At 44.4% G+C, this 13,244-nt stretch overlaps 1 protein-coding gene across 7 annotated transcripts in view; it reads right to left on the bottom strand.

Annotated features, from left to right (window-relative positions):
- The window catches only part of agrn (agrin), a 258,540-nt gene that overhangs the window by 124,562 nt on the left and 120,734 nt on the right, over positions 1 to 13,244 (bottom strand). For all 7 annotated transcript variants that reach the window (XM_014146124.2, XM_014146119.2, XM_014146121.2 and 4 more), the window contains one exon: positions 11,291 to 11,329. In XM_014146124.2, coding sequence (XP_014001599.1) covers positions 11,291 to 11,329 — 39 coding nt within the window. The remainder of the gene's footprint in view (positions 1 to 11,290; positions 11,330 to 13,244) is intronic.

The raw sequence follows: 13,244 nt of genomic DNA, 5'->3' as shown, positions 1-13,244 counted from the left end.
CTATTGTGGGAATTCAGGCGAGTCCAACCAGGATGTGACAAGCGTATGAAGGAATCGGGTGTTAATCGACGCGAGCAGACGATTGAGACGGCACACGAACGCTGACAGGAATTAACCAGTCGACGACCACGTGAAGATGCATTTGCAGAATGGCGGAGCAATTACACAACTGAAAAGGCATGAAGCGCCTGAAGGAGAAGAAACAATGACAAAACATTCCTGATTGAGATGTTCGAGTTTGACATCCCTATCCTGTCACAGACGTAGAAAAAAAGGAAATAGTAAGAAACAGTAGCAAGGTGTTGCAGCCGGGCCATACCCCTGTCCACTCGATTCAAACACATTGATAATATTGAGAGCCACAGTCAATATGAGATTAGGCTAATTAATTGCTCTCAGTTGTTTTCCAATAGCAGACATGCATAAAGATTGTCGGTCCCATGTACTTACCACAAATGCCTTGTTTGCTAAGTTCGCCGTATTGTACAGTGCCCTCCCCGTTACTCTTTATTTTTTGTACGGGTATTACCACAGTACACATGACCCCAATTCTAGCTCCGAGACGGCGGCAATAAAAAAATACGAAGAAGTAGATTGTGCTGATTTATTGGTACATTTTAACCTGTGGGTTTTAAAACTATGAGTAGTGCTAAAACAATGACGTCCGCCATATCTGTCATGTCCATTAGGGGAGAGGTGACAATGTAATTAGAGAAGAGAAGAGAGGGGAGGACGAGAAACAAAAAGAAAAGAAACAGAAAGAAAAGAGGAGCGAGGGAAGATTTTATTTCTCCCTTTTCTCCCGTAAAGAAGAGGTACCACCACTAGTGTCCAAACCATTTCCCCCCAACAACTCTATCTGGCTACCTTGACCTCCACACTGGAGAAGCAGTTCGTCTTAGGCCCTGCCCTGGGCAGACAAGCCCTGAGGGCCACGGCAGAGAATAGGGGATGATGAGAGAGGGCGGGAAGGGAAAAGGAGAGGAGGATGGAGGTGATGATGAAAGGGAAGGTTTGGAGAGGGAGGGAGCAGCCGAGTGAGGGGGAATTTCAATTCGGTCAATTCTCCGTCACCGGCATGTGAATACAGACACACTAGTACAGTGAATATGGAAGCATGACATAAACGGTACTGACTGACAGAGCCAGTATGACTGAAGATGTCAGACATCCCGAGCCCATCGCTTGATAAGGAGCTCCTCAGTGAAATAAAGGAAAATATTACCGCTACTCAATGACTATGTCTCCAGTCATGTACAGCGCATTTGGAAAGTATTCAGACGCCTTGACTTTTTCCACATTTTGTTACGTTACAGCCTTATTCTAAAATGGATTCAATTGTTTTTTTTGCACTGTCAAATGTGGGACCTTATATCGACAGGTGTGTGCCTTTCCAAATCATGTCCAATCAATTGAATTTACCACAGGTGGACTCTAATCAAGTTGTAGAAACATCTCAGGGATGATCAATGGAAACAGGATGAACCTGAGCTCAATTTCGAGTCTCATAGGAAAGGGTCTAAATACATATGTAAATAAAGTATTTCTGTTTTTTATTTTTAATACATTTGCTAAAATATCGAAAAACAATGTTTTTTTTTAACCCATTTTAGAATACATCTGTAGCGTAACAAAATGTGGAAAAAGTGAAGGGGTCTGAATACTTTCCGAATGCGCTGTAAATATATAATACTGTTGATTTCTTATCTCACTTTTCTCTCACTCTCTCTCCCCCTTTTAAAAACACACACACACACACACACACACACACACACACACACACACACACACACAACCAGCGCCCTGGAGTCCTTCCTCAGGTGAGCTCGTTATTTCAGGACCTGCAGACACACCGTTTTGTCCTGTCCTCCCCAGAGCACCTCAGGGGGCCAGGGAGTTCAGCCATGACTAATTGACGGGACTTAAACCCGTGTTCGTTGCTTCGCTTTCTACACACACACACACACACACACATTAACGAATACGATTACAAACATACACGGTACACACTCATACAAACACTGTGTTTGAAAGACACACACAAACACCAGAGAGAGGGTTCCTCGTTTTCCCCACACACACAAACACTTTGTGGGTCGTCACAGTGAGAGAGTGACTCCACGGTGCGTGGGAGGTGTCAGGGGTGTGTGTGTGGTGTGTGTGTTGAGACGTGCTCGGAGATAGCTGAGTGAGCTCAGAAAGACAGCTGGAAGAGGTCACTCCTGTCAAGACACCAAGGGATTTCTCATGGCTAATATACTCAACTGCACATGTGTGGTATAGTGTGTGTGTGTGTGTGTGTGTGTGTGCGTCTGTAACGAGACACCTTACACAAGAGGCCTTGTTCTTCAGGATTTCCTCTGTACATTTGGATGTTTTATAGTCTATTGCAACATGAGTTTACACTTACATGAAACATTAGCATTGTATGTGTGCTGAGTGTCTGTATGTGGTCTTTCTTACTGTACATGTAGTTTATACCAAGACATCACGTGACAGTGGCTACAGCTCACTAGGGGTAATGTAGGTCAATACTGACAGAGAACCTGACAAAAGGGCATTGTTAGGATGTTGCTAGCTCTGAGGGGTTCGACACAGACTGCGGATGTGCACGATTATTAGAATGTCTCACGTTAGTATTCAAAAACTTGTGAGTAAAAAAAAAGTATAGGCCTATTTTAATACTGAAAAGGCTTTTTCAAAATGAAATGTAAATATCCATGTGACATTGTTACATACAAGGATATACCATGACATCTCAAGTGATGAACTTAATAAAACAACGTGCGTTTCAATGTCGTTTATATGACGTGACCTCCATGAAAAGACCGGTTGCCTTCACGTGTGTAGCTTGTTGTTTAGGTTGGCCATTCAAAGCAGCAAAGGCTCAATGTCAAATCAAACGTTAGTCACATGGTTCATAAACCACAGGTGTGGACTACCGCCCTTCCCAACAATGCAGAGAAAATATTAAAATAAGAAAACACGTAATAATACAATTAATAATTGATACACAATGTGCAGCAAGTGGAGTGACAGTTCACTAACGCATGGAATAAAATTACGGAATTAAAAGCTGAGAAGCGGGAAGGAGACCGTTGTTTTATCTGAATGGGGTTGGGGAGAAAGCACAGCATGTGGCATCAATTAGCCTAGCTTGCTATAGCTGGCTAGCTTCTAGGTTACTCCAGTCAAGAAAGCCACTGTTGTATGGGATGATAATAAATAATATTGTGGCTGCTACAAGTTAGCCAGTCTTGGCTGTAGCCGAGCTGCCTTGGCTGCGTCTCTCTCTCGCCTCTCCGTCTGCTCGCTCCCATCTGATCACACACCGGCCTCTCCGCAGCTGCAGCAATAGAGTGCCAACCTCTCTTCTTCGCGCAGCAGTGCTCAGGTAAAAAAAAAAAACGAAAAAACGTTATAAAAAAAATGCATGTATTTAGAATATCCGCCTAAAATGAATGATAGTATTTTAAGAGTGAAATTATTTCAAACCCCCATCCCTAACACAGTCACGCGCGCGCACTCACACAAACACCTAAAGAGGCCATCTTCACAACAGCTGCCCACTCTCACCCGTCAATTGTAAACACTCTCGTACACAAACTCTATAACTACCTACAACGCCCCCCCCCCCCCCCAAAAAAAATCTCCCTTCGACCTCTCCACCTTTTTCCAGCTGCTCCTCTCCCACTGACACCGACAGTCGCTGCTATCATTATGCATCTGGATGCGAGGTTCTCCGGGAGTCGCATACAAAACAGCCTCTATTTGTTCCATTTCAATTAGACAATCCAAGGTATATCATTAAAAGAAAATTAAAAAACAAAATGAGCGAAAAAAAGTACGTAAAAAAAACAGGTGTGAAGAAAAGTAGAAAGAACCCCCCCCACTCCACCCACCATATCATCTCCTCTGTCCCTCAAAACATGTTTGCGCTCTTATTTTCTCTCCCCTCTCCTATTCTCCTGCTCTCTTATTTCCTCTCTTTCCCCATGTCTCTCGCTTCCTTCCTTGTGATAGGAAGCCTTCTAGCGCCTTAAAACTCATTAAAACCAAGGCAGACGCAGTAGTATGGGCATACAATATGTTCCACGCACAAGCTATTTGAAAGGGAATCAGTTTAGTTTTTTCCCCATAGTGAAAGTAGAGAAGACATACAGGCAGCTGAAACGTATACACCAGAATCCCCCAGAGGGACAGTGTGTAGGCCTATGTGGGACTGCGGGTGTCTCCAGTGTCACAGAGCTGGCCGGTGTAAAGGGTGTCAGTGGCACGTTGGCTGAGAGCCTTGCATGTTGTAACTGTGTGCAGTGGTGCGGGGAACATATATCAAACAAGCCAATGAAAGGAGGAAGTGGTTGGGTTGACTATACAAATTAGATGTATTGACCACAAATGGTGTTTGTGTGTGATGTATGTTCGTCAGTTGCAATGTATACACACACACACACACACACACACACACACACACACACACACACACACACACCTCAACTCATATATAAACTTGACATACAGTAACCACAGAAGAAGATGCCACAGGCTGGCTTTGCTTGGTAAACAATCTCTTTCCTTAGTGTGTGTGAGTGTGGGTCTCTGGGTTACTACTCAGACTAGGATGGGCAGTCTGCATTTTGGGATTAGGGGAGAGATTGATGGTTTCCTGGAGTCTGGCTGCCTCACACTCTCCATCATCCATGTACTGCTTCAGGCTCCTCTGAGAGACCATTTGAATACAACTGCCAGGCTGTTTGGCCTTAGTGTAGCAGTGCACTGGTCTGTCTCCCTCTCTCTCACACACACAAACACACACTGGTGCGAGGCCCTCTGACTGAGAAATGTGTGTATGCGTCCATCTTTTACTGGTGTGGTAAATATCAAAGTAAACACAGCACTCTTCAGGTTAGACAGAGGTGAAAAGTCTAAGGATGACAAGCCTTTAAACTCCCAACTGATCACAATAAAAGGCAAACTTATCCAATACAAATGCACTTATTCGCATGTAATAAAAAGTATACGCACTCGTCCGAAGAGCGGATACACTTGGAACAGATGCGATGTAAAATGCTTCATTAGGTACAATTTTCTATAAAGAAAACATTGACTGGGGAAGACCGTAATTTTGTAACGCGATATATTTACTACTTGTTAAAAAGTAAATGGCGAAAGCGGTAAGCCATGTCTATTTCCTCACATAACGAGTCACAATTAAACGATAGTAAAACCTGTCCATCACTTCCCACCCCAGCTTAAGTCTAACAATGAGTCACTAAATTAATTCATTGAATAATTCACTGAGTTAATGAGTGTAAATGAACGACATGCCGATTCAATGGGACAGAACAGCCTCTTTCTGAACCAAACGCAAAGAACATAAGAGTCATTTATAGAAATATGAACCGTTTCACGCACTAATTGCAATGAATATAGGACGATGATGGGGACGTCGAACTCGCGCGTGCCACAATCCATCGGTCTACTATTAGATTATTGGGAGTAAAATCTGCTCCCTTGAATGGCCAATTCATTAATTAGCTAGAAGAAATTCATCCCGTATCTAAATTTCTCACCAATGTATCCTCCTATTTCAAAGACAGCATGCAGTCGATTTATCACATCCCTCTTTTCTTCGCAAGGTCGTAGTTATGAGAAATAACAACACTAGAAGAGAGATGGCTTATCTGCCATGGATTTAGAGTGTTCCTAAAGATGAAAAGCCTAATCTATCAAGACTCTACAGAATGCTCGCAGATATACATTGAACAAAAATATAAACGCAACATGTAAAGTGTTGGTCCTATGCTTCAATAAAAATTTTAAAAATCGCAGAAACGTTCCATACGCACAAAAAGCTTATTTCTCTCACGTTTTCCATCCCTTTTAGTGAGCATTTCTCCTTTGCCAAGATAATCGATCTACCTGACAGGACTGACATATGAAGAAGCTGATTAAACAGCATGATCATTACACATGTGCACCTTGTGCTGGGGACAATAAAAAGCCACTTTAAAATGTGCAGTTTTGTTACACAACACAATGCCACAGATGTCTCAAGTTTTGACGGAGCGTACAATCGGCATGCTGACTGCAGGAATGTCTACCAGAGCTGTTGCCAGAGAATTGAATGTTAATTTCTCTGTCATAAGCCACCTCCAACGTCATTTTAGAGAATGTCCAACAGGCCTCACAACCGCAGACCACGTGTAACCACGCCAGCCCAGGACCTCCACATCCGGCTTCTCCACTTGTGGGATCATCTGACGGGGGGTGTTGGGGTGGGGGGAGGGCTGCTGAGGAGTATTTCTGTCTGTAATAAAGCTCTTTTGCGCTGAAAAACTCATTCTGATTGGCTGGGCCTGGCTCCCCAGTGAGTGGGCCTGACTGCCAAGTGGGTGTGCCTATACTCCAAGGCCCACACATGGCTGCACCAGTGATGTGAAATCCATAGATCAGGGCCTAATGAATTTATTTCAATTGACTGATTTTCTTCATATGAACTGTAACTCAGTAAAATCTTTGAAATTGTTGCATGTTGCGTTTATATTTTTGTTCAGTATAGTTCCAATTATGAAGGGGCCTTAACCAGTATAATAATAGTCCTACATAACTGTGAATAAGTAGTACATAGAGTGGACAGTCGTAAAATCTTCCATCACCAATCTGATTGGGAATGGGTACATTTTGTGCCATATGAACTGTACGATAGGTCAAGAGACACCTGAGAAGCATAGCCTACTGCTGTTCTTTTGGACATTTCTATTGTGGATAATAACTTCAGCTATGATAGGGATATCAGGGTTAGCCTAGCTGTCCAGAGATCCAACCCCATCATTGTCAAGAGTTAATCTGCCCACTATCTGACATGCTACAACACCTCCATACACTGACTGTTCGTGGTGGTTTCGCAAGGGCAAGGCAAGCTTGAGTGGTCTGATATCTCTGGGCATGTCAAATCGCCCCAGCCGTCAGCATTAACAATTACTCTGGCCAAGGAATCAGGAACAAATCAACTCAGCGGTCAATCCCTGCCAGTCTACGTGTGTTCCTTTTGACCCACATCTTTTCCCGGCTCTCCTTTCTCCCCGCACAGATCAATAATCGGCAGTGCATCACACCTCTCCTCATTGAGGCTGTATGGGAGCCTTGTCAGACAGTCTGACGAGTGCAGACAGGCGGAATGTAAAAATGCACCCAATTTGTTTCTCCTGGTTGCCGCTTCCCGTCGAGCTCTGCGTGTGTACGGCGAGATGCTTACGCAAGCATCTGCTGACTCCACAAAAGTCCAGCAGAGAGGCATACTTTCCGGGGGAGAGAGGTACAGAGTGCAGTTTTGGGTTTAGATGCGTCTGTATACTTTTGGAGGGCAACAAACTTTGCCCTGATAATGTCAAGGAAAAAAACACGAGACTAGAGCTAGCCTGCACTGCTGCTTCTCGTCAAGGGCTAGGAATGACAGGCCAATCTCGTTTCTCACAGAGCAAAATGCCAATTCATGAGAGAGAGGAGCGTTTACAGTCCTGGTACCTTTGATATCTTGATATGAGCCCATCCTCAGCCCCCCCCCCCCAAAAAAAAAGATTAGGTAGATTTTTGATTTAATTAAGATAAGCGACTAGTCATAATGAATTCGGCCTCTCTGTCTGAGTGAGGCGTACTGTAAAGAACATAGGGAAAGCGTTGACTGAATAAATTACAGCCAGTTTGGATGAATGTAGCTGTGCCCTCATCTTATCATCTACCATGGTACCATTACATCATAACAGTACATAACCCATGCACTACTGCAGCAGGGTCATGATGTCATATCTATGGGAGAAAGCAATTAACTTACTCATTGGAAAGAAAAAACAGACATGGGGGTGGGATGGGATCAGTTATTTTTGCTGTGTAGAGTTTGTTGTGTAGAGTTTGTGGAGAGTGTAGGGAGGAGAGTCTTTGAAAGCTGCTGCAGAGAAAGTTTTGGCACATCTTTTAAGAGGAAGAAGTGTTCTGGGAAGAGTGTAAGTAAGCCCACAAGCACTTTCCCGTTCGTCGCAGAAACCCTCCCAGTCCTAGATCAAATCACTTTTCAATTCAAACATCTATTATGTCTGCTGGTACGGAGTATCCTCCGGGGGACACTTTCTGTGACAAACGCCAGATTGAAGGATTCACAGCCAGTGTATTCATTACAGCCAGGGGAGGAGGTGTGGGAGACAGCTAGCTACCACGGAGACAAACCCGACTGGAGGTAGCTCAGGTTTCCCATTTGGATCCTTGTTTTTGTCTTCGTGGCCCAATTTATGCCCAGATTTAACCATGTCTGTTCACCTACGGCTGTGAGTAAAGCTCTCTCACTCACCTGTTAGTTATCACTTAACTTGAGAGCACAATTGACTCTACTTAAATCTGACTGACAGGAGTGTCAAAACGAATTCCAGGACCGAACCAACTGGTTCTCTACCTGTTGGAGTCACACTGGCTCCTCGGGATTGATACACACACTATCACATAGAAAAGGGCAATTCCACGGTAACAGAATGATGCTTAGACTCCGATTTTTTGCAAAGTTAAACAAACCATACAACTCTATGCACAAGGCCGAATTTGAACAATTTCCACATAACATTTTACAAAAACACATTTACTTGAAGAACAGTTCAGATGCTAAATTTGGTACAGTAACACAATAACGGCACAAACTGTCATCCTGTTACCAAACTTTGCATCTGCACTGTACTTCCAGTTAAGATCAATACCATATAATAGCCATTATAGCAATCGGACTGTGAAAGAGGAAACTTACATTATGCTTAATATGTAAATATTGCAATGACCAGAGGCAGAGAACCAGAGAAGTGTGTGTATACAATATGCAAATTGCTCTCATCATTAATATTAAACCTTAGCTAGCAAAAGGCTGCTAGCTCAATGCAATAGAACTGACCCCTCACCAAAGTCCAACCCGTGTGGTTCTACCTTGAACAGCGGACTGAGACTTTGCTCTCTGTTGCTGGGTAAATTGCTGTCACAACGGTCTTATTATTGTCTGGAGATGACAGGCAATAATGACTGTGGACTGAGTGCAGAGACTGGCACTTTAAGCCGCAGCAGAGAGACTAATTAGAGGGTGCTTTGTGACTTTGTCACTTTTCGGCTGGTGATTAGCACTCATTTATTGGGTGGAATCTGCCGTCTAATTGTAGGTGGTGCGCGCCACAAATACTGTGCAAGTGCTCTCGACTCGTGCTGCAAAGACAGCAGATCATCAGTGTCTCCCTACAGGCTTTCTAGTTCTGATCACCCCCCCCCCCAAAAAAAACAAACACTTCTCTCCATCTCTTCTCGCTAACAAGAATAAATAATCTGCCCAAAAACAAGTTCAGAGACTAAGAGGATATTTTAAAAGATTCTTTAGTATATCTCTCTGATTTTGATTAATTAAGTATGTGGAAGTGTGTCCTTGGAACTGAGGACAAGTTCAGTAGAATAGCCCTCCTCTGTAGAACAGATTTGACTAATGGAGGCGCTGTATAAGAGCCTTGGTAGGCTACCACCATGTCCCCACGGCACAACATTCAGCTAGTCGTAGGATAGGGGCTAGTGTATTTGGGCCATCTCTAATTGGCCCACTAATCTCACCAGCAACTAAATGATCCGCAGAAAGGTTGTCCCTCAGGGCTAACCGGAGAACGCAGATGTCTACTGCTGCTCTTCTATGTTTGGATCAAAAAACAATCCTGTTCTGCTGACTGAGAGCCTACAGGACTATTGGAAATGTAATTATGGGCCAGCAGCAGAGCCTCTTAAATGCTTGACTAGTGCAGAAACAAACGTCCTTCAGACAAGCCAAAACTTACATGGGAAATTCTGCGATCGATAAAAGCCACCATTTTTGGAGGGAAAATGGAGAGATGTACTGTATTGCCTCGCTGACTCAGTTTCTCACCGGCACGTACTGGACTTGGCTCGGTGACACTATTTATTTCAACAACAAAAATAACAAAAAACGGAGAATCTCCACTCGTCGAGAGCGCAAATCATTTATTGAAGCAATCTCATGTCATTAAACAGTAAACAAATATCTGCGGCGGATTGTGATGCCGTGTGATTGGACCTTTGGAGCACCTCACTTTGATTAAAGGAGTTGAAAAATAAAACCAGAGAAGTCTCTCTCCTCTCCCCAGGTGTTTAGGTGAGGTGAAGTTGAGAAATGCTCCAATCAAGCTCAATTACTCGGCAGGTGCAGACCACGGACACCCACTTCGCATTGACAAAAGCCATTGTCGTGACTCGGCGAGGCCATCATATTCATCGTCTAAAGCTGCTCTAAATTGATACATTTGAACACAACAGCGCCCTTTCTCAAAAACAGCTTTTGCAAATGTGCTGACCTATGAAGAGAGTGATTGAGCAATTATCGGACAGAGTCGTTGAGCCCCCAGAGGTGCCTTTTGTTCACAGCTTCAGTAGATAGGGGCTCAGATCATTATCAGCATTCTGCCTGTTGTTTTTCTTACACGGCCAACCTTTGGCTTGGTAGCCCCCCCACACTGTGAGGATAAGGCTACACCTCCCAGCGCTACCAGGAGTCCACCTCAACTGTCTGTCTGTCTGTCTGTCTGTCTGTCTGTCTGTCTGTCTGTCTGTCTGTCTGTCTGTCTGTCTGTCAGTCAGAAATCTGGAGGCTACCAAACAGTGCTTCATGTGTTTGCTGCCATCATAAATATTCATGACCGAGCCAGAAACCAGCTGTTTCCTTCCAATTAAAGAGTGTGGAGATCCGCCATTTGCCAATAAATTGTTGCTGTTTAATTAATGACTCTCGTCGCTCGCCCGCCAAACAACTGAAACAATAGCCCTGCACAGAGTACAGAGATAGCCATCTGTGGAATTAGGCCCGGAAAGCATGGTGGATAACAAGGCCGGGCATAGTGGAAAAACTGGAGCCTCCGTGTATCCTTGGCCTACGTCTAGGGGGTGTGAGGAGTGACGTTTTGAATGGGGAAGGAGGGAAGACTACTAGTATTACTGAATCATGAGGCTGGAGATGCTGTAGTCTGGTAGAAGCTACTGCACAGCTGTAACTGGGCTTAAACTCCTACCAATCAATCAAGTCATCACAGACCGCCCCATATCAATGGCCTTATGGGGGAAAGGTGGAGGTGGTGATGCAAACTAAAAGCATCAGGACTCAGAGAGGTGAAGAAGACAGAGAGCAGCTCTGAGGTAATTATTTGTAGGGGAGCCAAAACTATGTAGTCAATCGGTGAAGGTAGGGTAGAGTGAGAATTCACAGAGGACTTACCGTCAGGAGGCTGGGCCGGCGTGAAGTGAACAGGTTTGTCTGGAGGAGATAAAAGAGAGAGAGTGAGTTAGAAATGGGTTTTTAGTTAAGGTGAGATTCAAGGACTTTCCCATGGGGTGAACCCCAGTAATTGAGTTGCTCCAGCAAAAAGCAGAGAAGGAGATTCTCCTCTGGCTTGGGCATATCAAACAGGTTCTAACAGAGTATCTGAGGGATGAAGAGGCTCAATAGAGCCAGCTCATCAGAATGAATAGATTTTCATAATAGACGTACAATTGTTGATGGATATTTAGAATTTTAATGGTCCATTCAATTCGCAATCCACACCTGACAACTCTGAAAGCATCCGATAATTGGTATTTTGTGTTTCATTATTATCTTAGTTACCACTTTCATGGACTTTTTTTATACCTCAAATAAGCCTAAGCGAATGAAATATCCCTTGAAGAGGACTACACAGCAAAAATAACTGATCCCATCCCACCCCCATGTCTCATTTTTCTTTCCTTCACCCATAGATATGACATCATGACCCTGCTGCAGTAGTGCATGGGTTATGTACTGTTACGATGGTACCATGGTAGATGATGACACAACTACATTCCTCTATCACTGGTGTCCTATAGGAACATACAAAGAGGGCATTTCTAGAGCACAGACATGCATACGCATACATACATACATACATACATACATACATACATACATACACCTCTAATGAAGGGTAAAGTTAATGGGGGTTTGGGCGCGATGGGGCACTGTTATAGAAAATAATGAGCTTTCGCTTTACACACAATGACTGGAACAGCAACAAAGTGGTCTACTTTAAACCGATGCGTGAAGCATCACCAACCAGTGTAAGTAGATTACCATGCGCTTGAAATGCTCTTACATCACCTGACCATACCAAAGCATCTAAGACCCCCAGTGTTCAGTGACAGCGACCTTTACCATCTGCACTCCCAACTCGCCTTTCCAAACCACTGAGCAGCCCGTGCTCGCATCAGGCCAGCCCGCCGCACCTTTCCCCTGTGTAGGCATACCCGGGATAATGAGCAAGATAAAATCACATCAATTACCCAGCTAACACATTTTCCGCCGGAGCTTCTCGCCTTCCCGGCCGTCCTCGCTCGGAGGCGTGAGGCGTCTCCGGCATCGCTCGCTACCTGACGACGGCATCACAGTTAACGGTTGCCAGTGCAGATTTTAAATTTAGGTTCACTTACAATTGCTTGTCAACAGCTGGGCTTGAGGGAGCCAGAGAGAAAGGATGAGGGGAGAGGAGAGGAGAGGAGAGGAGGGAGGGAGGGAGGGAGGGAGGGAGGGAGGGAGGGAGGGAGGGAGGGAGGGAGGGAGGGAGAGAGGGAGGGAGGGACGCTGTGTTTGCGATGGTGAATAATGAAGTGTCTGTTGAACTGGTTTCCGAGGCAATCATGACAGTAACAGATTTCAATCCCGGGGACTTCAAAAACAACATGGCACAACAATAGCACAGACACACACATGTAGATAAACATGTACACACACACACACACACACACACACACACACACACACACACACACACACACACATCTGCTCCCCTTTCCTAAAACGCAAACACACTGCAGTATTTGCCATATGGTGTCTTGGAGCACATGACAGCAAATCAACAGAATCTCCTAAATGTTTGCAAAATGTAAATGTCTCCATCTTGGTCATAATGAGAGGAGGAGATAAGGTCTCTACTACCATATCTTCCTTTCCCATCGCCGTCTGCTGTCCCTATACAACACAAACCTTTGTATGTGTATGCATGTGATTGAAGCATCCAGAACTGATTCCCGCTAAATCTAGAGCAGATCGATAAGGCTCTGCTCTGATGTGCGTGTTTGTGTATTAGGGTGTGTTGGGGTTTGTCTATGTGCATCAGTGTGTGGTGTGAGTGTGTGCATGTTCCTCCTCTCTACTAGGT

This window comes from Salmo salar, chromosome ssa15, assembly GCF_905237065.1.
Source record: "Salmo salar chromosome ssa15, Ssal_v3.1, whole genome shotgun sequence".
Taxonomy (NCBI): Eukaryota; Metazoa; Chordata; class Actinopteri; order Salmoniformes; family Salmonidae; genus Salmo; species Salmo salar.
Note: the sequence above shows the minus strand (reverse complement) of the source record. Positions and strands in the feature narration are given on the sequence as shown.